A 26,766-nucleotide genomic window follows, 5' to 3' on the forward strand; every position below is an offset into this window, starting at 1 on the left:
GTTCACAAAAATCCATCCAAAGACAATTTTTACAACAACCTTTCAAGATGTTTCCAACAAAATTGGCTATACACGGGAGGATGTGCAGACAATAATATTTGACCAATATTTGATGTCCCTTTCCTTCATTTTCTCCACACCCACCAGGTAAATATGCCATGAGAGATTTGATCCATCGGTTACCAGGCAGTAGTAGCAGCAGCAACAATAATGCCACCAGCAGTGGGACCTCCGGGACCATAGGACCTCCCAGCAAGGCCATGTCAGATGACACAGTAACTGCCATCTGCTGTGCACTTCACGAAGTCATCACCAAGAACATGGAAAACGCCAAAGCCCTGCGTGATGCTGGTGGCATAGAAAAACTCATCGGCATCGCCCGAAGCAAAGGAGACAAGTGAGTAGGCCAAAGTTTTGAGACTTAAATAAAACCTGCTACATTTGCAATATGAGCTACAGTAGCACCATAGATTCCACCCATATGACTTAACTTCACTTGAAATGCATTTGCTGGAGTCTCAAATTGGGTTCAGCAGAAATCCTCCAAGGGCGCTATTAAAAATCTGTGGATAATGATATATTTCAACAGTTTATGAGGAAAGTATGTCATGTGTATTTAAAACCACAGAACAGATTTATCTACGCTGTTGTTGAAGTGGTTATTAGATCATAATGATGATTTGTGCTTAACCTTCCTCCAGATTTGAGCAGGGATAATTTTTAGCTCAGAAAAGGTGAAGGACACCTTTTGTAACTCTCATAACATAAACAATGAGAAAAAAGTGTACTTAATACCGCATTGTAAATCTGCATTTCTTTGTTTGAGTCATTCACATATGTCTCAGAGAGAGAGTCACCAAAATAATCCTGAAATAAGTAAGGGGACAAAATGAGAAACATCCCTGATGACTTGCAGGGGCTTTCCTCATGCTCAAGGACAACCAGATCTGAATAACTGCTCAAATCCTAAAATGTTATGTAAAGGCCAGAAAAAAAAACAAAATAGATTCTCACCATTGTGCTATAGGCTACCTGTCAAGGCATCGTCCAACACACTCTGTACTGTCAGTAGAGACCAGTGACTTAATGTGACCACACATCCATCATTTAGAACTGTTCCTGCCTTTCCTGTGACCATTCATCCACAAAAGACAGCTGGAGAACAACAAGGCAAACCCAGCAGGAATATAGCTCCTGTCACCATGGGAGACAGAGCAGGGTGTTCCGCCTAGCTGCTATGGTAACCAGCAGGTCAGGGGTTGTCATGACATCAGAGTGTTTTCAGACAGAGGTCAAACGTTCATTTATTGTTATAGAGAGAGACTCTGACTATTTAGGGAACTGCCCTCAAGGGTACCATTATGGCGAGAGATGAGGTGCTGGAAGAAACCTTCATAAGTCCAAATTTCACAGGGAGTGTAGTTAGCTGCTAATAGCCCACACATCTTCATTAACTCAGGAAAGGTACACTGACGATAAATGCTCCTTATCAGCAGTGCCGCGCTACATTCACACAATTACACACTTTCAGATTGGGAAAATGCCCATTATAGTTCTACCACAGGTAGCCACTGTTTACTAGCTAGTTTGAAACAGTAGGAGAAAAATAGAATAAAGTGAAAAGGAGTTTATGACCTATACCTTTGAAACAGTAAATGCCAAAACACATTCCTATTTTGCAAACAGCAACCCCAGTCCCCAAAATATTCATTTTCCAAATGTTGCTCTTTGTTGGCTAGAATTTAGTGCTTTAGTCAAATGCAGTGAATGATCATAACATGGCAATGATCAAAGTTTTTGACAATGTTACTGCTGTTTGCACTGTAAAATCATTGACTATTTTAATTTTTTTTTTTCATGTAGCAGTGGAGATTAGCACGTTATTTCCTTGGGATCACTTTATTCATGTGTAATTATGACCTTCCAGTGCATTGTGTTTGTAGCAGTCTGGTGCAGTGGCTGCCTGCTGATACCGTTACCCCATATTTCAGTCTCTGAAACTTTTTCTGTTCTTTTAATTGGGGAAAACCCCTTTGTTTTCTAAATAATTTCTGTTCATTTTGGTGGAGGAAAATGGAAAATGAGCATCCCTTCTGCTTCCCTCTGTAGCTGTTCAAAGGGCAGGGCTTATGAACTGACTCCTACTAGAGTCATTTTTCAGCTAAGTGGCAGGGATGGGGCCATTAGCATGGCAGAGAGGGTCATTTTAAACTCATCTGGCAACTCTCAGTTTTTGTGCAGGGAAAATCATTCTCTGCTGAGAAGAGCAATGGCCCTCTTACTCTTAAAGCCATCACAAGTGCCACTGTCCTGCACACATCTTGTGCAGCTGGTAAGGACAGGGGACAGAATAACATAGCAACATTATCCAAACGAATGAGGTCCCAGAGAAATAACTCTCTCTCTCTTTCTCTATCTTTCTACAGACACTCAGCAAAGGTGGTTAAGGCAGCCTCTCAGGTCCTCAGCAGTATGTGGCAGTACAGAGACCTGCGTTCCCTCTACAAGAAGGTAGGATGTAATACAACCTCACTACCTATTGTCACACACATATCTGCAGAGTATCTCCAAGGCGAACATTTCTATTTACCAACGTCATGTATGGTCAAATATGAAGACATGAGACTCCACAGTAGATGAAGAATTTATGTGACATCCATCTCTGCAAGAACCCACTCATTATGTGACTGGTCTACTGTATGCATATTACATAATGAACTAATCACAGTTTAGTTTGTTATATGATTTATTTTGTGTGAATATAAAATCAAAAGTTGCAATGGTATTGTAAATCTAAAATGTTTTTCTCAAACAGTGCAATTAACCCCATCTTCACATTATCAGATATCTTGCTTGAAGCATACTGCTGTGATAAAATTGGCATCACTAATTCATTAGTGCTTTGCAAATATCATCTTTGATGTAAAGCAACTGCTGTGATGAATTGTAAAATTGTTTAAAAATATATATTATGTGTGGATATACCAGTGTCATGAAGATGCGTGAAATGTAACAAGCTTTGGCAGAAAAGGCTAGATATTAAATTGTCTGGCATTAGCACTTGTGTTAATTATATTAGTTTTTTGACAGATCATCTTTATAATTAAAAATGTGATTACTATATATGGTAAATTGGAATGAATTATCTGAGTATTTTAGGATGGGGACTGTTCACTTTCACTGAGGCAGGTGTTGAGGATGATTTTCTGCTGAAGCTGTTTAATGAAGCAATTGCAAAAACCACACATCCTACACAGTTTAAGTTATCATTTATTCTGAATGGTAAGATTTTGTATTCGGGCAGCTGAAGATTTTGGTTTGACCTTTATGTTCTTGGATACCCAGCTGAAACCTCACTGGCTGAATTGTACCTTGTTTTCTGGTCAGGGCTAATCTTTGTCAGGATTTGCTGTTGTCTCCCAGACTCAGTGAATCTTCCTGGCTTAACCGGCTGCTAAGCTTTGCTAATTCCTCCCTAAAATCGACAGCTTAGCCAGACATTGACAATGCTTGCTACTGGCTACCGTTATCAGTCAGCAGTTTTTGTAGTTTATGGTATTGATTTGCTGTTCACAAAGTATAAAACAAATGACACTATCCTATGTATTACTGAAACTAGGCTTGATTTAAATTGTGTGCAATGCATTTATTATTACTTTAAGCATTAGTGGGAACAGGACACAAACCAGTCCATACCACAGCTAGTATAGGTATAAATATAATTCATATTAAATATGTAAAAGCTACATAATATATGAACCAAGCAGTAGCTACATTGGAAGGTTCAGTTCAGGCAATGGTTCAGTTCCATGAGTCCTGAGGAGGTTGAGTAAGTACACCAGTGTAGCCTACAAATCACTTTGAAGGAAAGATTAAGTAACTGGCAGAGAAGGAAGTTCATTTTATCATTAAATCAACAAGGTAGACCGTTCTAAACAACCTCAGTGTACCGTATGTTTATTCAGCAGATATTAGTTTGGAGACTTGCCACTGTAGCCTGTGTGGTTTATGGCACTACGTAGGTGTGTTTTCATAAAAGCTTAGAGTTTATATTTTCAGTGTGTAACCAAGTGCTTAAGTGTGTATGTGGGAATATTTAGAACATAAGACAAATTTATATTATTTGTGTATGGCTTTAGGTTGTATCTTGTGCAGTATATGTGTGCTATTGTTGTGTGTGTGTGTTTTGCATGTGTGTGCGTGTGCATGCTTTCGCCTTGAGGTCAGTCATAACCACCTCCAAACAAAAGAATAATGAGGTTCTGCTGGGCATCATCACAACTGAGCAACAGTGTTTACAGGGGGCAAGAGGATCAGTAATTTGTGTTACATATGCACAAGCTAACATCGGTGCTAGTTGTTTTTTTTAGCCCATCATGAAGACTGAATGATGTTAAAGCTGCTGACTACCAGGAAACTGTAGCTCATTAATACAGTTGGTACGTTGTAGCAGAATGACACAAACAAGCAAGAAGTGAGAAAAACATATAAGGTCTAGAGAAATGCTGATTGGTGTGTGCGCTACTCTCACTCAGACACACTCTTTTATCTCTCTCTTTCGTTCACACGCACAAAAGAAAACCCACTCTCTTCCTCCTCCGGTTCCTTTGTTTCTTTTCAAATGACAAATACCCGCACACACTCGCAACTTGATAAAAAGTAATGACAGTTGTTCTGTTCCTTTCACTCGTCAGTAATGAGTGTTGAGTGTTGAGTATCTGCCACCAAGGTTATCTGCCATTCAGCACGCTCAAACTTCAGCGGCGTAATCAACAAGTTTCAGTGAGATATTTGCAAATATTAAGTAACATATTCCAGGAAGGTGTCCTTGGCTTTCAAAGTGTCTTTGAAAAAGGAGAATGAAACTAATAACGTATTTTAGCTGCATGCTTGTGTGAAAATTTTTAAAAACACATAGTATGTAATATAATGCTATACAATGCAAGCCCTGTGACAAATGATACTTCTGTGATGCTTATAATGATCAGCTTAAAATGGCTACCTTCTGAAGCCCTCGTTTGTAGAAGTGTTCCATTTCGCTGCATAACTGTATAGTAAAGTGTCCTTCTAAATATTAATTATTCATATTAATTAGCTGCAACCTGATTCACCTCAACAAGTCCTTTTATTTTGTGTTATATTCCTCAGATGATAAACTCGGATTTCCGTCTTGAATTTCAAGTGAGAAGGTGTTTTCAAACCTCAAAAAACCAACAACAACTCAACCAACTAGAGCGAGCTGTTGTTCTTCCTCATAATGAAACATATAATGTATAAAGAAACATCTTTTGAAGTGTTAATGCATTAGAAAATAGTGAAAAAGTGGGCTCTTTGTCAGAGTCAAAGATTTCTGACTGTTGCTGCTGTCACTTCAGGACAGGCCGCCCCGTGGCATCAGTCCGTCCTCGCCTTATCCTGACGACTCTGTCCCTCTATTCATTCGTCATCCTCACATCCCCAGTATTACACTGAAGAGTATCCCCATGTGGCCCCTTGGAGCCTCATCTGCTTCACACTTCTCTAATCATTGCCACAGGATAGCATTACACTCAACTGGATGGCATAACACTCCAGTGATCAGACGCGAAGGACATTGGCTTTACACGGCAGGCTGGCCCGACAAAGGTTGCTTCATTGTTTTGGATTATTTATTTATTTGTTTATATATAAGGGCCCTTTTTCAGACTAGATTTAATAAAGACGGTTATTAAAGGAAGGAAACAACTTGCTTAAGATTGATGGCTGCACATTTTGAAACAACAAAATTAGTTTTGAATCGTTCTCATTTGATCCAATATGATGTTCAGTTAATTCAATAGAAAAAGAGTTTTTCACTCCACAACAGCAGCAAAAAACCTCATCCGTCATCCTAAAATTGAAACCAGATATCATCTGCAGTCTGCCTTGTTGTAACATCCCCAGTTTCATTCTAACTCATCCACCCGTACTTCATCATTATCTTTGAATGATCAAGATCTTGTAATGCAGTTAAAATGTTGCTGTTATCCAGGACAACCTTCATTAAATGTAGCACAGACAATTTAAATGATGTTAGCAGTTCACTTAGTTATGCTTCTGCATTATGCCATATAGAGCCAAATACTTTTAAATGCTGATAGACACTGTACCTTACTGTTTACTTCTTAAATTGCATGAACACAGTCTGGCTAGTGACAAACCATTTTATCACTGTGGAAATTGTTGCGTTTGAGGATCCACACTTTGACTTTATCACCCAAGTCCAGAGCTCGAAATAAGTGACTTTACTCCTAGTTTCTCAGTATTACGTATTAGGTCATGGGTGTTGCGTGCAGCAAAAATCCTGTTAGCATCCAATCCAAACATGGATTAGCATACAATTTAGACGAAAGTCGAGTCGGGTGTCTCTGCAAAATGTTTGTGAGCGAAAGCAAAGGGGGAAGAAAGACAGAGCGGCAAAAAGGGTGGAAGTGAGGAAAGAAAGTGAGGTGAATTCTTGAAATTTTCGCAGTTTAAAAATGAGCACGCTAGAGTGTGTGTGTGTGTGTGTGTGTGTGTGTGTGTGTGTGTGTGTGTGTGACTGTGTGTGTAGTTTTGGAAAAAGGAGAAAAGTGTTGGGTCAATAATGAGTCAGTTTGAGCTGTGTTGGCGAAGACTTGTTTGCTTTGAAGTCTTGAAGTAATGAGAGCACTTTTCAACTGTATAGAAGTTACGGGCGTGGGTACACGTGCATGTTTGTTTTTGTGCGAGTGTGCGTTTTGTGTGTGTGTCTTTGAAAATGTGTTTTTTCGTCAAACTGCAGTGAGAAGAGTTAATCGCTTCCTACAGCAGTGCCATGGGAGCAGCGAGAGAGAGAGGGAGAAAGAAAAGAGAATTGCAACAGAACAGGGGGCTGGGCTGCCCAGCAGTTTCTGAACGCACTAAAACGAAAAATTGAGGGCCCATAAATAAACAGTAACTCTGTATAAAAATAGCATCTGAAATGACTTGAAAGATCAGTGATCCAGCAGTCATTAATAAACCAAAGCCAAAATCTGTTTGTAGCAACACTAACACTGACTTAGGGATAAATCATGTATAATCGTCTCCAGAGTGCAGTAAAACTCTTAACTTTTACCCGAGTTTATTTGGATTATTTGACAGGACGTGTCCTCATTCTGTGTATGTGTGTGTGTGTGTGTGTATGTGTGTAGTGTTTCATCTACAGTTCCTGGGAGGGAAGCCACAGGTCATCGTTTAGGTAAACAACAAATGTGCAGGACTTTTTCGACAGGGGATTTCTATTCTAAATAGGACCAGAAGGACAAAATTCTTTGTCACTCACACCAACATATGCGCACTCTCTCTCTCACGCATGCACACACACACACACACACACGCACACAAGCTAACCACTGAAGTTTATACTTTGTATTCACACCGTTGCACTTTGTCATATCCCTGTTCAGTGCGTAATTTCGGTTGGGCTGCTCTGCCTCATTTCTTGATAAATGATTTAGCTTGAGCACTTCATCAAACACACTCTCTCTTACGCATACACACACATGCACGCACACATAGTATACTCATATGACACACATACGTCACAAACACACACAAATCACAAAAAACAGATACACACCCATATGACACATGGGGTTCAGGGTCAGACAGATGCTGTGTTTGTCACACGTGTGACAGATTTACAATATGTTCCAGGGATGTATAATTCAGAATGTGGGTATGTTTTGCGTGATGTGAATGAGTAAGAAATTTGTGTGTGTGAGGTCATTGCGCAACCTAGTAATTTGTAGGATCATTGCACACATAATGCTTGGGGTGTTCCCGTAAATAAAATGAACATTTAAAAGGAAAGTGACAGAAAGTTTAGTTTATGCACAGACCTGGTTCCAGAATAAAATGACTTAGGATGCTTCTGAAATGACTGAGCGTTTAAAAGCCAGTATTCACAGCTGATCTATGAATGATTGTGGATAATTCTCACAGTGTCTGCTATCCACAGCTGCTTTATACTGTATGAAAAGCTTCTCCTTAAGTTCTTGAAATCCTTGCAGCATCTAAAGGCAGCAGGACTGATGTTGTGTGCAGCCTTTAGTGCTGTGCCAGAGCGCAATGCCGTTACGCACAGTTGTTCACTGTGTTTGCCTTGAATGAATCACCTGAAAACGTCAGCAGGCTGCTACAGTATAACCATACCTCTACACACATCAGAGTGGTTGATTCAGCTTTTTCATGAAGGAGACATCTGGTTTTCCAACTTAAGTTTTGGCAAAAGTATTTTTTTATCCTTGAAACACATTGCAGTGCAAACACTGTTGTATGATTTTAATAAATACATACATACTAAAGTATGTTACTGTGTGCGAAGTCAGATGCATTCAAATTATTGCTAAAAAAGACACACAAAAATCAAATTACCAAATTAAACTTTTTATTTTTTAATTATGGATAATATGATGAAAAATACCACAACTGTCTTTGGGTGCAGATTTGTGGTGGTGTGCGCTCTGACATTTCTTGAGGTAAAGCTTTTCATTTGCTGTCATTATCATGTTTAACTGAGATTGCCACATCTGCCTGCTGATCTATATTCACTTTCAACTGCCCTATGCATATACATGAATCAAAATAGAGGGCGAGCATAAATAAGCCCACATAGTCCGTGCACCGACATATCACCTTGCACTTGGCATTTATGATTATAATTTCAACTGAGGGTGCAAAGTATTAAAATGAGGGTGCAATGCAGGCTTTTGCACTCACAAATGTCATCTGTTACTAACAAAGCTGATAAAGTGTGACCATCTGATTGTAATGAAACCAGAACTACTCAATATGTGCTCCAATTGAGTTATAACAAATGCTATAAATATATAAATATATATAAGTATTTAAAAATGCTTGTTTTTTTTAAATAATGTATTTTTTTTAACTTCACACTAAAAAGTCATTGTACAATTTGTATTAGAGCTTTTATTATCAATTCTTAAATTTTTGCATTTTTGACAATAGCTCGAGCACACATTTCAAAGATCTTTTGCAAGATTAATACTAGGAAGAATAATAGATATTTTAATAAGAATGAGATTCTCTTCTAGTGGAAGCTTAAATCAGCCCATCATCCACTGCCATACAGGGTACATTGGATAAGACAGTGGGAAAGAGAAGAGCTTTTGAAACACTTCAGAACCAACCTCAGGCCTCAAAAGCTGCCACTGTGTTTTCCCTGGTTTCTCTCTGATGTTCACCTGTATTAGACAGGGAGAGACAGAGAGAGAGGAGATAGGATTAAGATAGCCTGTTTCAGTGTATAGGCTAACAGCAGTATATTAGGAAGACACAGAGGAAGAGCTGCAGCATACTCTTACAGTATTCTGAGACGTTTATTTAAATAAATGCAAGAGTGGAATAAAGGTCAATACCTAAATCAGCAGAACCACAGGCAACCAAAATAAAGAATGCAAAGGTCAGAGGCAGATTATTCCTGTGAGGGTAGATAGATCATATGTGAGTGAAGCGATCACAACTGTAAACCTGAAAATCGGAGTGTGCAATGAGTGAGAGAGAGAGAGAGAGAGAGAGAGAGAGAGAGAGAGAGAGAGAGAGAGAGAGAGAAAAAGGATTGAAGGACTGAAAAAATGACAATGTTCAGTGGTCGCCGAGGCCCAGAGGGGACCCACCACTCATCATGTGTAACCTTTTACAATTTTTGCCATAATTGCTCTCTAGCATGAGCGCTGCCAGACACACACACACACACACACACACACACACACACACACACACACACACACACACACACACCCTCATTTGTTGGGGCAGTAATCGCTTTTTACCTCGCAGTCCTACGACCTTCAACTAAGCATCCAGTGATGGTGGGAGCAACAGGCAGAATGGTTGCCTAGCAACACCCCCCCCCTTTTTTTTTTTTTAAGACTCATTTTTACAGTAGAGGCTGAAAGGAGTGTTAGAGACTGAGTGTGAGAAAGGATGTGGGTGGAAAGAGAAGGAAAAAGAGGAAAAACAAGGAGAAGAGGTGAGAGTCAGAAAGACCAGGTACTCTGCATGGAGCTGTCTGTCTGTATGTGTGGTGACATGCTGTCAGCTTACAAGGTTTCACAGTATGCACCACACTGAACGAGCATTGGATCGTGGATATGGTGCAAAAAACTAGCTGCTGTCTGATTTGATCCCATGTCAGATTTTGATGTTGATTTAATATTTATTGAACCTACTAAACCTCACTGACCTGCTGGTGGGCCAGAGATTACAAACTAACACTGTGCAGTCAAACTGTTCAAACCCCACAAAACTTTTTTTTCCAAGATACCAAGTTTGCCAGGCTGAATTAATGGGGTAAACTGAATGAAGAGCTGGAACACGCTGATACAGAATACACAGTATGTGATACTGTCAGATAGTGAGAGGGGAAAAAGGGAGGAAACTGTAAGCTAAGATAATACGTGTGAAATTTATGGCTATGACAGCCATTTTGATACATTTTTTTTATATAACGTTTTCTACACTCTCTTCTCTGATCAATCTTGCGAACTCAGTTATCGTAAAGTTGAACTGTTCCTCATTTTGCTACGGGGGCACCTTAAGGACCCCTGTGGATCTTTCCTGGACTCCATTTGTGAAGCACATTTCTAGACAGCAGACTTGACACATCAGTCTGCAAAATACATTCATCATTCAATATTCAGTGACTGTGTTCATTTGAGCAGCATGACAGTTTGACAGTGTCCAATTGCACAGCGGTCCACCGTACCATTGGGAGGTTACATGGTTTATAATGAGATGTGTTGGGGGGGCGGAAGGAGAAAGAGAATGTAAAACAAGGTGGTTGAGAAGACTGAAGGAGTGGTGGATAAATAGATGAAGTATAAAGGAGGGAGAGAGGGAGAGTGGTGGAGACTGGAGGAGAGCTACCTTTGAACTACTGTGTGTCAGAGGATCCAGATTTCCATTAGTCCTCGGTGCTGTGCCAGGAAATAGGAGTCAGGAGAGGACGTGGGACTGTGCTCACTCCAGCCTAATTCCCTCTCCCTCCTTTTCTACCTCTCCTTCTGCACCCCTCCCTCTTGTTACCCCTCTCCTCCTCTTGCTATCTTTACTCTCCTGTCATTACTCTCCCTCCATCTCCCTCCTCCTCCTTGCTCTCATTACTTTCTGTCATCTTTTGTCTTTCTCAGCTTCTGCCCTGTCTGTCCCTCCTCCCTTTCTTTCTGCCTCATCTCCTCCATCTCTCAGTCGTCTCATTCTCCTCCCCTCCCTCTCCTCCTCTCCTCCTCTCCAGCCTAACTGTACTGGAGTGATTCACCTCTCCCGTGTGCTCACAGTCAGTCCAACCAGTTTCCCACTGCTGAGACGAGGCCCTCACACTCAAGCTAACATGTCTCCATTATCTTTTATCATCTGCTTGTGTTTTGCTTTCAGAGGTACCCAATTATCTTAATGCTAAATTGAATTTGGTTCCAGCTCTGTGATTGTTGTTGACTCTCATAATCCATTTTCATGAAAAGGGCTTTGCTCCAATCACTACTAAACTAATGCAGATACAAAGTCATTGGCTTGGCAGTAATTATGCTTGTGGAGTTGTTAGTTGTATTAATTTTTTTCTGCAAGGACAGTGGGATATTCACTAAGCTCAGGCTTGATGCAAGTGTGTTCATTTGTGGTGTGGACAGTTGTATGTGCACATGTGGGCGTTTTGTGTCCTTCAGTGTCCAGAACACATTTTTAATTGCCTACCACAGGTCGGTAAATTCAAGAAGTCCAATACTGAAATCCAGTTTCTTAAAGAAATGTGTCTTTTTTCAAACACACAAAAGTTAACACACGACTGCTTTTTGTGACAAACAACTAAGGACAGCAAGGGCAAACTTTTTCCCCCTGACCATTTCAGTCAGTGTTTCTTTCTTTCCTATGTACAAAATTGTGTGGGAGTGTGTCTTCAGCTTGTATATCATAGCGGGAGTCAACTACCAATTGTGCCTAAAACTGGGGCCTTAAACAGCTCTTCTACGCTTTTGAATGAGTAAGTGCTGCATCATGGATATATGGAGGGCTTTATCTTCAAACAACTACAGTACTATAGTGCTGTAGTTGTTTCAATACTGATTCAGTGTTGCAGCCATTTTTGAAGTGCCACTTCCTACACTTCCTACAAAACTGACTCCATCCTCGAGATTGTTTGAAATTGTTTTTTCTTTTCATCCACTGGAACAAAAAAATCTGCTTAACTGAAAGTAGAAGATTGGTGGGTGATTTTACATGAGCAGTTTAAAATATACATATTCCTAAATATAGTTAAGGCTATAAATAAATTCTACCAAAATGATTGTGATTACAGTAGTTTGATTATAAAAATAAGTAACTGCCATATATAATATGCTATAGCTCTTGTAAAGTTTCCCAAATACTTCTAAGTATTAGAAATATTCAAAAGCTAAGTTACTATACTTGACTGTAGACCCCTTTTGTATACATCGTTGTATAATGTTACTTGTCACAAATTGTAACCGTTTTTTTTCTTTGTTTTTGTGTTTGTTTTGCAGGATGGTTACTCCCAGTATCACTTTGTGGGCTCTGCCTCAACGATAGAGAGAGACAGACAGAGGCCCTACTCCTCCTCACGAACTCCCTCCGTCTCCCCCGTCAGGACGTCCCCAAATAACCGCTCTGGTGAGGAACACATGACACTTACAATACAAGAGATTATGTATGTGTTAGTGCGCATGCGTGTGTGTTTTCCTTTTTGTACCTTGGTTCTCTTAACAACCAGTTTCAACTAAGGACAATTTTACCAAGTGAAATACTCCTAAATAAATGTATTTAAATTTAGAGTTAGGATTAAATTTGGTCTAAATATACGCTGTCTCAGCAAGATCACTGGGTCTTGAGAAGTTCAGGTGCAGAAGTTGTTTAAAAAAGGGGCAGAGAGATTGTGGACTGTCGTCACCCCCAAAATTTGGAAGATATATGGCCAGAGCTGATGAGACAGAAATAGTCAAGGGCAGTAGGTGTTTTATCACAGCCAATCAGCTGCCCGCTTTATCAAGGTCTTGTTGTTGTTATAGTTATTGATAAAATTCAAGATTATAAATTGGAGGAAAGCTGAATGATATTAAGGTTACAGCAAACATGGGATTAGTTTAGGATCTAGAGCAATAGTTTCTTTGGTGATGTTTTACTATTAGATGATAGGAGTAGATCACATTCTTGGGAAATATGCCTATTTCTTTTCTTGCTGAGAGCTATTGACTAGTGGTATCAATCTCACTAAGAAAAAATGTATTTCCCAAAATGTTGAAATATTGGCAGGTGGCAGGATGATTGAAAACAGTTTGTAAAAACAGCAAGTATTCAAATTAAAGGTTATATTATATTCAGGTTTGGTTAAGTTATAAATTCTTGTTCTCATCTCCCCTTTACTGACTAAGGTCCCCCCTTGGAATGAATTTAGTCCAGCAAAAGGTGCAAAGACTAACTAAGAATTTACATGTGTGAAAATGTATGTGGGACATGAATACAACCAGAAGGTACAGGACACACATGGATTCTAATGAGTTATAATTTAGACATTAGCCAGAAGCATCAACATTTACTAGTTGATCAGTCTTTACACTGGGGCTAAATAGCTGTTAGCGTCAGTGCTCGCCACCCACAGGCTTTCATGCTGTAAAGTATGATTATCGTTAGCCTTTAGCTTGAGCCCATTGGCCTTCATGCTTAGCAAAGGGCGCATTAGCATTAGCTGTTAGCATCAGAAGAGCCTTTAGCTGTGCTTTCTCCACACCGGGCTTAGCAAGCTGATGAGGCAGAAAAGTACTTTTCCTTCCTCCCGGCTTAGAGAGGTCTTCAAGGACCCAGCTAAAAGAGAGAGACAGAGGGAGTGGAAGTGGGAGAGAAAACATGTATTTGCGTGTGTGTGTGCGCGCGCACACGCGTGTGTGTGTGAGAGAGAGAGGGAGAGAGAGAGAGAGAGAGAGAGAGAGAGAGAGAGAGGAGACAGAAAGGAGGGTGAGATAAACAGAGAGGGAGATAAAGAGAAAAAGCAAGGAGGCAAGAAGAATTAGGGATTGAGGGATGGTTAATGCAGTGAGGAGGAAGTGAAGGATGAGCATTTGACTTTGGCCAGCGACATTGAAAATAGGGAGTTTTGAGATCATTGTGCGTAGAGAGAGATTTGTGTATGTCTTTAGTACAGTGGAGGAGGTGAGGTAAATGGGAAAATGGCTGGAAATTACTCCCATCTTCTCTCCCGTTCGTCCCCTCTCAACACCCCTCGCCTTTCCGGTCATCCGCCCCTTCTCGTTCATCCGTCTCATTCTTCTCCTCCCCCTCCTCTTTGCAGTAATCCTACTTTCTTCTCACCTCTCCCTCTGATCTCTCTCTCTTTACGGGCTGCCTCAATGTGCGCACACACACTCTCACACATACATACACACCCACATGCATCTGTATCTCCTCTCTGCATATGCTCCAGACTGCAATCCGGCCCCTTAGAGATGGATCAAAGCAGAAGGAGTAATGATGGCGTGCAGGCACACAGGGAGAGGAGGAGTGAAAGAGAGTGAGAGAGTGAGGATAGAGCGGTAAAAGTGTGAAAGAGATAGAGAGGAGTAGGGGAGGTTGCAGGCTGCGAGGATGGTAAAGAGACAGAGGGAGATACAAACGGAGAGAGAGACCTTTTCATCCATCATGGCCCCCACAGGGTCCTGCTGTGTTTTGCGCTGATAGAACGAGTCTCCCAGGCTCTCACATCCAGCAGTTACTAGTCAGGTCCCCACGGTAACCGTAACCAGTAGCGATGGCACTGTCTCTGGGGGTGTCGGTGACAGGTTTGAGCATCCACCTTAATGGAATCCGCTGCAGAGGTGTCAAGTGCTAAGAATTAAATATCAAAAGTGTCAAAACATTATAAAAGCCTGTAGCTCCTGTCTTCCTCAATTGCCCTTGCTTTACTAAATGTTTGTAATATAATTCACCACAACTAAATAGTCGCTAATCATCTAATAATGTGTATGTTTCCTTGCTTTTAATGTCAAATATTGAAAGCCTGGATAAAAAAAAAGTTGTCCTTTAGTATTCAGATAGATAAAGTGAGACTCCAAGGCACACCAAAAATGACTTTAAAAGCCTTTATTCTGTTTGGCTAGTCATATTTGTGTTTTGCCCTGCTGCTTTTATCAGGGTATACTGTAGGAGAACAGCTAAAGAGAACAAAGGCTCTTTATACTGATTTTTGGCGTGCCTCACATCTTTTTTGTGTTGGAAATGTTTCTGCTTGTGCAACTGAGAATGGTGCTCTCCATGAACCGTGCATGTGTGCATATATTGACTATTGATGCATATGTGTTTCTCTTCAGTATCTACAGTCCAACAGTCATCTGCTCAAAGTTTGGTTCAACAGGTCCAAACATCTTATTTTTAGAATGTCCTTCACATATAATTGTATAGTACATATATACTGTATGTGTGCTGGGTAGTTATAGGAATGTTTAGCTAAGCAGACTGAAGGGGCTGATACACAGGTAGGCAGGATTCTGGCAATTCGATGTGTCAAGATAACAGGGACTGAGTAAGCACTTTAAGTATGCTATAAGGGGATTACATTGTGACATACTGAGTGTGTGTGCAAAAAAACGGGGGGCACTGTATTTACAGTATGGGTCCTGGATCTGTCCTTGCCTGTGCGTGTCTGTTTATACATGGCCGCACACAGGCATGTGTGAAAAATAGCATTCATGTGTGAAAAACAGAGCTGCTCTCAAAGCTTGAGAGAGTGACAGAAATAGAAAAGTTGAAGAGGTAAAATAGTTTTGAAATCAGCCAGCACGCTGGAACACTTGTGCCGCTTGATTGTCTGAATTGAGAAAATGTGTGCCAGATGTGAAATTCAATATTCAAACGTGTGTGTGTGTGTGTGTGTGTGTGTGTGTGTGTGTATGTGTGTGTAAATTCTCAGAAGTCCTTTAACGTGCTGGAGGTGACCCTTTATGCCGACAAGCTAAATGATGAATAATGACTGTGCACCTTGAAAGACACACACACAGATATAAGCACGCAGAGTGTGAGGCGCATGCCGCTCTGGGTTTATTGCTCATTATTTTGTGTGTGTGTGTGTGTGTGTATGTGTGTGTGTGTGTGTGTGTGTGTGTGTGTGTGTGTGTGTCTGTGTGTGTAGCGAGCGCTCCAGCCTCCCCCAGAGAGATGATGAGTCTGAAGGAACGCAAGATGGACTACGATTCCACGGCAACCAACGCTGGTTTCCATAGCAACAAAGGAGAGCACACATCCCGGAAAGACGGCATGGCAGGTGTGTGTGCGTGTGTGTCTGTGTGTGATGGAGAGACAGAGAATAATTAAATGATTCTATTTTATCCCCCTCTTTATCTTTCTTTCTCTTCTACTTTCATTCCCTATTTCTCCCCTCGTCTGTATTTTTTTTCAACCTCACACTATTTTTCTTCTTCAACTCACACACTTTGATTCTTCTCCTTCTTTGTCTTTCTGTCCAGAATCTTTCAGTCTCTCCTCTCACTTTTTGTTTATTTTTCCTCCTGTCTCTCTCTTCTTGTCTGTGTACCTCTTTATATCAATTGCTCTCTTTTCTATTCTTTCATTTTTTGTCTTTCTCTCACAATGTTCTCCTGAGGCCACGAGGGATAGACTAATTGCCAAACTTTTTTTAGGCAAACTGCAGCAAAATTGGGACTCTAACAGGTTTTTGACTAGTGGAGTTTCCCATGGTTCTGGTCTTTGAATTATTATTATTATTAGCAGTAATAGTGGTGCTAGTTATCTTTATCATTCATTCACATTAAAGTGTTGCCTTTCTTTCTATCCTCCATCTATCCAGTCCAAGTATCCTGCGGGACGTCTACGTTGTTCCGAAACTCTTACCTGACTGCCAGCGATGACATTAAGCAAAACCAGGTGAGTTAATAGTGCTCTATAAATGTACTACACACTTTTATATGCACACACAGTCACACACCAGCACCAGCATGCGTGTCATCAGGGCTCTCATAAATTGGCATATGCTGTCATGACAAGGTGGTCATTAGGAGAGATAGCAGCAGGATGGAAGACGCACACACACACACACACACACACACACACACACACACACACACACACGCACACAGAAGGTGTCTATCTGTGATAAGAGACGCACTGGCAGTGTGTGCAGTAGAGACACGCCCTCAGCTCAGGCAGCATCCGCCACTGCAACCTGAAACCACACCCGACTGGCAATTAAAATCACTACCCCGGTTGATTGCGCTAATTATTTGCTTCTGTTTGATGACTCTGCTGGTGAAGAGGGAGGGGTAACAGAAAGCATCATAGCCTTTGACAGGGGACATTAGAACAGAAGTGTTGGTTTCTTCATCATCTGTATAAAATACATAATTAATGTTCCTTTGTCTGGTTACAAACTTTGATTTTACCACTGGCAGTTAAACTCTACTAAATAACTGAAATGGCTGTGTGAGCAAAAGGGTTTTTACACATATGACTGCATTTTCAGACACACATCTACATGCAAGTACACACTCAACTAGCTAGTGAGAGTTACAGTGTGAGAGATAAATTGCCCCCTTCAATGCCTGCATGTAATAGAGAATTCACAGCATGAGTCCCTTCCCAACTGATTCCTATCTGAGCCTTTTTACCCGTACTGCCTGCCTTTCAAACCCTTCTTCTCCATGTGCTCACTCTTCACCTGCCACTCTCCTCTCCACTTCATCCTTCCACCTTTATCTCCCTCTCCTCTTTTCACTTGGCTCCCACTACTCACATTTCTATGACTCTCCATTCTTGCTCACTGTACTTCACCCCCACCTCACATCACTTCTCCGCCACTTCCGCCGGCCCCCCATCAGGCTCCGGTCCAGCCCTGCGTCGTGCCCCCACAGCCCCAGCAGGACAGCCCGTCAGCAGCCGTGCTAAAAGACTACGACCCCTACCCTCCCCCTCCTTCCTTCCCCCAGCCTCAGCCACCGCAGCCTCCACCTCACAGCCAGAGCCGGAGCTTTGATGAGGTCTACTACGAGGACCAGGGACCTCCACCTCCTCCATCCCAGCCGCAGCCGCAGATCCAGGCGCAGGCCCAGCCTCAGGCCCAACCCCAGCAGCCTCCGAGCTCCACTGGACCACCCCGAGACCCACGGGAAGACCTACGCATGCATCTGGGCCTAAAATCCACTGGCAACTACGTAGACTTCTACTCGGCCTCTCGGCCATACAGCGAACTGAACTACGAGACCAGCCACTACCCGGCCTCGCCTGACTCCTGGGTCTAGTTAGACTATGATGATTGGGGGGGGCAAAAGAGAGTCTGTGTGTGCGTGTGTGAAAGGGATTATTTTTGCAAGCGATCAACAGCAGATTAACACAAGGTGACAGCAAGTGGCATGTTGAAACGGGAACTCGTAGCCAGTGGCAGGAAATTTGTGTTCTCTAAAATAAGTGGGAAATCAGAGCTAGATGGGGTTTAAGAAGCGAAGTCAGGTCGAGTGACAAAGAGAGACTGTGCATGTGCATGCCGACATTTCCCTTTTTCTTTTTTTTTCAAACCGCTTTATTTCTTCAAAGTCAGCTCCATTGCACCGGTGAGTGGATAAGTTGGGAGTAGATATGAAGAAGTGTGTATGAAAGGATCAGAGAGGAGTGGGCAGGGGAATATAAAAAGAAGAGAAGAGAGAAAACGACCAGGTAGAGAGAGCATGCAGAGGCCTAGAGAGGAGCAAGAGGGATGGGATCAAGAAATAATGGGGAGCAGATGAGGGTGAGCTCTTACTCTGTAGGAGCAGGAAGTGGCCTGACCTTTTGTCGAAGACAGAGAGAGGAAGAGAAGAGACACAAAGATGGCATGAGGGTCCTTGAGGAGGTCAGGAGGAATAAAAGCACAGAAAAAGATGAAAGCACATCAGGCACAAGGCAAGAAGTGGATGTTTACCATTTCACCCAAGTGACAAACGTAGCATTGCTTTTATCCCCCCCTTTTTTGTTTGCGATGGCCTTGCCTACAGAGGCAACTGAATTTGTTTTTAAGGAATGTCATCTTCAAGAGACTTCGTTTTTTGTCGCCATTCTTTTACATCTTTTTTTATTTGTACTTTTCTAAACTTTCACTTATAAAAAAGCATTTTTATTTTCTGTGTACAGTTCAAAGGTGATATAGTGTGTATATTACACATGTTTTTGATGGGGCCACTTATGAAATTATTATTTTTTCCATGACTGACTACTGACTGAAACAACAAAAGCAACAAAAACAAGTGAAACGTGGACACAAGAAGCAGAAAAAGACAGACATCGTCAGGATGGATGTCAGTGGACAACTTTGTTTTGCCCTTTTCCTAGCCAGAGAGGAAACCCTGCAGTATTTGTTTTTCTCTCTCCATCAAGTGAATTTCGTTGTGGACATGCTCAAACGTCAAGAGCAGTTCAAGGCTGCCAGAGCATCAGATCGGCAGAGCAGCATCCAGACTCCAGAGTTCCCCGTCAACAAAAGTGCTTTTTCACTGCCTAAAGAATATATGTGTATGTTTAAAGCACACTCTCTGTCTCTGGAAAGGGTTGTCTTTTCCTTTTTGGGGAGCTGATATGTTTGACCATGTCAATTTTCAGTGGTTTCTCATCATCACTTGTGCATAGAAACTGGTCTGTCCAGCAAGAGCCACCGTGAATATTGTACATCTCAGTGTACAGTAGAGGTAAAGAGAGAGCGATATGAGACATGACATTGTGCCAAACTTTGACACCTCATGGGCCAGTCCTAAAAGACTTTAAAAGGACATTCTGTCGAAGTTTACAGACAATGACTAGATGACTCCCTCTGCTGTTTGTAACTTTTTATTTTCTTGTGTTTTAATCAGGTGAAGCCGTACTTATTGCTGGGGATCATGAATAACATCTCCCTCCCATAGATGTACAGACCTGCCTCTCTGTTTTGGATGAGCTTGTGTGGGCATTTGTGTGCGTGGGGACACGTGTGTGTGTGTGTGTGTGTGTGTGTGTGTGTGTGTGTGTGTGTGTGTGTGTGTGTGTGTGTGTGTGTGTGTGTGTGTGCGCGTGTGCGTGTTTCTGTATGTGTGCATGTATGTGACAGAATGTTTGTGTACACGTAAACTTGAGCGAGCGTATCTATGCATGCATGTGTGTAGTAGTGTGAGTATGCCTCTATTGCGTGTATGTGCGTGTGCGTTCCTGTATAAATCAGTGTCCAAACAAGGCATTCCTACCGACAGTTTGTCCAGTTTTACAACATGAAAAACCAAGGTAAAAATCACTAGAATGAATTGTTGATATAGAATGACAAATCTATGAATATATGAATATAAATATAAATATATATATATAATTTTTATGTGCAGATGTCAGTGTCACTAAATGCAACAAATGTTTGCAGAGAAAAAATGATTATGTGGTGTACAACAGGACTCTTGTTCACTTGACCTAAACGTGGAAGCTGCTGATCAGGCCCCTCTCCCTCAATCCCCCCCCCCACTCCTCTCTTCCCCCCAATCGAGACAAAAGAGAAATCCCACCTGAAGATGCTCAGGCTCTGGTGCGAGTTGTGTGTTATTGTGTGTCCATGCTTCTTAGATGACCCTGCTGAGAGAGGACCGTACTTGAACACAAGGAAAAATAAAAAGACTCTTTGCAATCAAACACTATGGTCTCCACTGTTCTTTAACAAATTAAGTTTTGGATAGGGACATCCAGTTCGTTTCTGAATTAGCAGCTCTGTCAGGTGCTTTCTTCGCATATATAAAGTGTTTTTCTCGCAAGGAATCCTGCGGTGTATGGTGTGGGTTAATCTGATGCACTTTGATGTGTTTTAGATTAATTCACATGTTTGTGCTCTTTCTCTCAGCCTGTCTTTTGTTCAAAAGGGCTTCAGGTGACTTTGAAGATCTAACAGAGTTAATAGCATGATGTCAGAACATTTTCCTTCCCATAGCCCTCCTTTAGGTTTCTGAGCTTTCTGAGATTTCAAAAAACAGTTCTGTAAAAAAATGGGAAAAGTAATAACAGGCAATGAAGTTGCTCACGTATCCAATCAGGCAAAACCAAGAGATGCTTACTGAGTGTAAACATTTTAATAGATGGTAAGTACTGTAAATATATGTTGAAAGTGGACAGTGTACAAGAGCATGAACACCTGTATAATTTAAAGCAATACAGTAACCCTACAGCGAACACTACCTTGGAAAGCTTTGAATTAGCAGTTTCAGACTGTCCCTACCAAGCGTTAGATTCAACATCATATGTGTCCAGTAGACAAAAGAAGTTAAGTACAAAATTTTAAAATGAAATCCATAAAACATCACCACATGAAAAGAGGCACTCTGGTGATTTCACGTGTGTAGTTCAGTTTACTCTTCAGGAGGAGTACTATACAGCCTGCCAAATTTTGTGTAATGTCTTCTGTGGCTTTGGAGGAGCTTTCTAAAGTCTGAGAAAATCACCCTGATCAGGATCGACTTGAGACCTCAACAGAAAGCCTGCTTATGAGGGATTGGAGTTTATGGCATTAATCTGGTAGGGAGGGTCTAATGAAAGACGTTAGTTGCATCATAAGGAGTGTAAGATCCAGGGTTTTGGGGGTGTGACCTATGTTACAGGCTGAAAGTCAAGATGCTGCTGCTTTGACTTTAACCATTGTATTAACACCCCACAATGTTATGGAATAATGTTAGCTTCACAAATGTATTCATTTCAAATCTATTGCATTGGATTGCACTGTAGTTTACAGATGGTCATTCGGTTGCCACTACAGTACGCATGTATAAAACTGTTCTGTATGGCACTGGAAAAATTTCTTGAAACGTCTTCAAAACTAAAATATTCATATTCAAGTTGCCTACAGTAGGGATCTTATGCATCTCTATGCGCAAGCTGGAGCACATATGATAATAAACATAAACATATTTAAGAGCCATAAATACATACATTAGTGCTCTATAGACGTCCGATACTCTACACAATGCAAACAATGTTAATAAATTCAAGCTGCTTTTACACAGACAATTTACCACTGTTGTCCCCTACGGCTGACAAGCAACACTGTTAACATCTTGATACCATCATCTGTTCACACAAACATATTCGCTGGGGACTTGACTGACAGGCGTGCTGCAGCATGTTGTATGATATCAGCCCTATTCATTCTTGTACTGATAATGACCCCTTTCAGATGCCATAGCGTTAATGTACTTACACAGTGTAGCGGTGATAGGCATGTATAAGCATGACAGGTTATTTTGACTGTGGTCTTGCCCCAGAGTGACTGTGGTGGGATGTGGTGGAAATAATAATAATAACACTGAAGTGTAAAGCCAGTGGAAGGGCTCCTCCAGTCACCAGCCTCTATTGTCACATTAATGACAGTGGACAGACATCAAAGATGCAGTAATGGAAATTCCTGTTATGTATTTTTCTCATTGTTTTGTTCCCTTATTGTGTCGCCTCCTACGACTTTGATCCCATTCATCCACATGCCCATTCTGAGACGGAACTGAACTTGCAGCATATTAAATGAACGAGGCTGAGCTGGAGGTAGCAGCATTTGTTACAATCCATTGGAATTCATGTCTCCCACTCCTCTCTCCCTCCCTTAACCTTCTTTGATGCTGTCTAGGTTAGGCCTGTGAAATGTAGTGTTGGGTAATAACTCCATTGCGTTGATTATTAGCCTTCACAATAGAGGCAAGCCTCCTCTGTCTGAGCACAGTCCCATAGTGGAAGGCAGGTGTAACTTAATGTGGCATGAAAATAGCTCCTCAATTTTCCTACGCACAGCCTTTCTAGAAACTGCCCTGTTCCACCCTGCATATGCCTCCGGCCTTCACTGTTTCACTCCCTCTCTCCCAGCTTCCTCTCCCTCTAACTCTCATAGCATCACTACCCATTTAGCTGTCACACACCTCAGGCCGGACCCAAAGGTGTGTGTATGTGTGTGTCCACATATGTGCATGCAGGTGCATGTCAGCAGAGAGCCGGGGAGGACGTGACGGCGGGGAGGGCAGACACAAAGTGACATGTAAGGGAAAAAGAAGGAGACAGAGACATAGAGGGGAGCAGGTGGAGGGTCTGTGATTTATACTCGGAGGATTTGAGCGTGAAATCAATTTGTGTTTAAGGAGAAGTGAGACTCCATGGAGCCACTGTTTGCCACAGATAGACCTTGAGAAATTAATGCTCTCATCTGAAAGCGAAGGAGAGGGAAGGGTGCAGCTTGAAGGAGGACCAGTAGGATGGGTGAGAGAAGAAGATGGAAAGGTAGGAAAATAAGTGGAGAGAAGAAATGGGGAAGGACAAGGAGACTACTTACACGATGTCGGAATTTCCGGCATTATAATATAGTAGTAAACAATGTGAGTACTAGCAGCAGCAGTGGAAGTACAAGGTCTTGGAAACAACATCTTGGATAAACTAGAAAACTTCAGACTAGGTTTTTTGAGTTATAAAAAGATAATGGCAAATGAGAAATGCCCTAGAAAATAAAATTATTTTATTTTTCATCAGCTAAGAGGAGTCTGTCAAATCAGCCTGTAACAGCTGGCAGCTGAAATTAGGGCCCTGTTCAGGGACAAGCTACAGTTCAAATCATATGCGCTGCTGTTTTTAAAGCTCCGAACACATCACAGCTTAAAAAGTTTTGGCATTTGCATCTACCCTGAGACGCCTCCTGTTTATAGCAGGTAAATACATATGTGCTAATTATTATTATCAAATTTATGAGTGACACTCATAGAAACATGCAAACACAGTAAGTGGATTTATTATTCAAAGTGAAACAGTCACTGTTGAAAAGAAAATGTTTTGCCTTGAAACTAATTTAAGTTACTTAAGCCTTAATAACTGATTTCTTGGTCACTTTGGGGCTGCGGAAACAAACTTTAAACACAATACTGACTTGTTATCCATGTTAAGTTGATATGGTGAACTTGATAGCAAACAGTTACCTATTTCCATATCCAGAAGAAACATATCCATTTATTTTGAGGTCACAGTTCACCTGATAAATACTATGCTGAGTTCAGACTACATGATATCAGCATGATTATAGCCCAGCAGACATAGGGCATTGGGTTGGCTTGTTTTACCCCATGCAGTGTGTTGTAGATAACAACCAACACCTGGTACGCCTCAAGACATCCACCAGAAAAAGTAGCATGTTAGAATTTTTTGGCCTTCCATGACATATTTTAGAATGTGTTCCAATAACCATACAAAAATATTGTTTAGTCTGAACCCGCCATAAGTATAGGTAGAGTAAAAAGTAATAAGTATTTATTCTACTTTCAGGACCGTTATTGGTCTCTACCAAGTCCTGAGGAAATATGTGTCTCTTAGCTGCTAAATGCTACACTTTCACAAGCTATTGACTAACTGTATCTGTCATTTGGTGCTGGACATAAGGGAACTTCGACTGATCGGCCGATATTCGCTCTAATTTGTTTGATCAGCGGTCTTTATAAACGCAGATCAGAAGAGCCGATCCGCTGACACATTTATCTTATTCCACAGGAAAGTTATTCTGCCTTGGACACACATAGGATAGATTTACTTGGGCGGGCAGCCCAGTATATTAACAGTCAGGAACTCATTTTAGTATTTTGCAGAGAGAAACAGAGAGAGATGCTGGTGGAAACATGAATTGTGTTTCTTGGACAACTTTACAAAACTTACTGCTGACCAACAAAGTAACATTGAGAGAGGAGCAAAAAGAGGCAGGCCAGCCGGTGTTTGTGTGTGTGTGTGTGTGTGTGTGTGTGTGAGAGCGAAAGATGAGTGAAAAAGCAAGTGCACAAAGTATTTGTGAATAAACAATAATACACCAAAATAAGGTGGATAGCCAAGTAGAGGAAGAGGGGAAATAAGAAATAACCTATGACCAAATTGAAATATACCCTCCACAGTTATACTGTCATTCTCTGAGAAACACTATTCATCTTTAAGCTGCTCTCAATGACCAGGAATAGGCTGCAGTTTAAGTACACAGTTGTCAATTCATAATTTAATAATGAATACATTTGAATACTTAATATACAATGTTGTTAAGATGATATGATAAATGAATAAGGCGACAATATAAACATAAGGCTTTAAATAGAAAGGGTGAACGGTGATTGGCCTCAAAGACCCTGACCGGAGCACCCTTAGTATAAACCCAAGTTTTAGATCTTTCTTGTTTGAAATTCTGTAGAACTGAGGGGAACTGTTGAGATTTGTGATAATTGTAGGTTCATCTGCGAGCAACCCCTTTTACAATACACATAGTTGAGCCGTCCACAAAATATTGATTGTGTGTTTTTGATTGCTAAAATTGAAATTTCGGGTGTGTGGCTTACTTGCTAATAGGGTGTTCTGAGCTTTGCTGTTTGATAGAGATAGCTGACAGGCTGCACCAAGAGGTAAATAGAAGGATGGAGTGTGATTATGGAGGTAAAATTACACAGCACTGAGATGAGGGATTGAAGACATGAAGTATGGGAGAGGAGAAGGCAGAAAAACAGGCTTTAGCAAACAAGGACTCCAGAGCAGTCTTCCCAAATGCCCACTTATTTGTATCAAGTACATGTACCTCTCATTTCTCATTTCCCCTGCTGTCATAAATTCTGCTGCATCTACCAGCTAAGCAACAGAAGAAAAAAAAAAAAAAACATGGCAGGGAGCCTCCCCACAGCGAGATGTTCACTACTGTTTGACATGGGTGTTATCATGGTTCATTTACACCTGCGGGAAGTGGCAGGATGTTTCAATTTGATCCTTGCTGAGAATTCTTCCACAGGGCACTAAGACAGAACAGTGCTGATTAATACAGCTGAAGATAGCCACAAAAAATCAGTAGTGACAGAAAAACCTTGGTGTAAAGCTCAGCAGGAATAAAATGTTTGAACAAAACATCACAGCTGTGATAAATCCCTACACTTCGGTGCATGAAGAGGAAGAGGTGAGACATTAAATGTGCAGTTGTGTTATCCCTTGTTCATTTTGTTTTTTTATTTAATATTATATAGTAGATTGCTTACTCAAGTACGTTTTATTAGTCTGTAATTGATTTTCACGAGGCATGGAAATTTTAGATCAGTGGCTGCCTGTAAAAGCAGAAAGAAAATAATATTGCCATTCCCTAGAGCCATGCATACAGCAGATGTCCATTCCATGCAGGAGTTTGAAGCCTGTGAACTCCTTACACAGCTGAAGCTGTTTCAACATTAACCTATGAACAGATTTGTACAAAAAAAAGTTTTATTTTTAACGCAGCAGCCACTGAATTCGATCCAGTATGCAGAACAAAGCAAAACCAGGGCACCTTTCATCAACAAAAGAATTCAACAGAATCCATCAATAACACCAAAAACCATACAGAGATGAGTGAGTACTTTGCACTCAGATGTCTCTGTGGTGCCATTACAGTGATGGTTACCTCGGGTACACCCAGCTTTGAGGCAGCTGGAAAACTTCCATCACAGTACGTATGTGACTTTTCTAAGAGCTTGCGAGAAAATTCAGCTCTAGGTGTGCTGTTTTCTAACTAATTTCGACCCCTCAGCCTCCTTGTGGAGGAGAACTAGAGCAAAGGGGGTAAACCTATGATGATCAATATTGCCTTACATTATTGCTAATCAATCTGCTTGTTGCCCCACTTCCCCTCTTTTTCCTGTTCTCACTTTCCACCCTGGTTCAGCTCGACTATGATTAACGTGACCGCACGCAACAAAATGTATATGGATGGTTCTTTGTCACATGCACACAATA

At 41.2% G+C, this 26,766-nt stretch overlaps 1 protein-coding gene across 2 annotated transcripts in view; it reads left to right on the forward strand.

Annotated features, from left to right (window-relative positions):
* Positions 1 to 20,667, forward strand: part of ctnnd2a (catenin (cadherin-associated protein), delta 2a) — a 248,652-nt gene extending 227,985 nt beyond the window's left edge. For both annotated transcript variants that reach the window (XM_051410973.1, XM_051410972.1), the window contains exons 20-25: positions 148 to 397; positions 2,427 to 2,511; positions 12,540 to 12,666; positions 16,172 to 16,303; positions 16,847 to 16,923; positions 17,874 to 20,667. In XM_051410973.1, the coding sequence (XP_051266933.1) occupies positions 148 to 397; positions 2,427 to 2,511; positions 12,540 to 12,666; positions 16,172 to 16,303; positions 16,847 to 16,923; positions 17,874 to 18,293 (1,091 nt within the window). In that variant the 3' untranslated portion in view covers positions 18,294 to 20,667. The remainder of the gene's footprint in view (positions 1 to 147; positions 398 to 2,426; positions 2,512 to 12,539; positions 12,667 to 16,171; positions 16,304 to 16,846; positions 16,924 to 17,873) is intronic.
* Positions 20,668 to 26,766: the final 6,099 nt, after the last annotated feature.

Source organism: Dicentrarchus labrax, unplaced genomic scaffold (genome assembly GCF_905237075.1).
Source record: "Dicentrarchus labrax unplaced genomic scaffold, dlabrax2021, whole genome shotgun sequence".
NCBI lineage: Eukaryota > Metazoa > Chordata > Actinopteri > Moronidae > Dicentrarchus > Dicentrarchus labrax.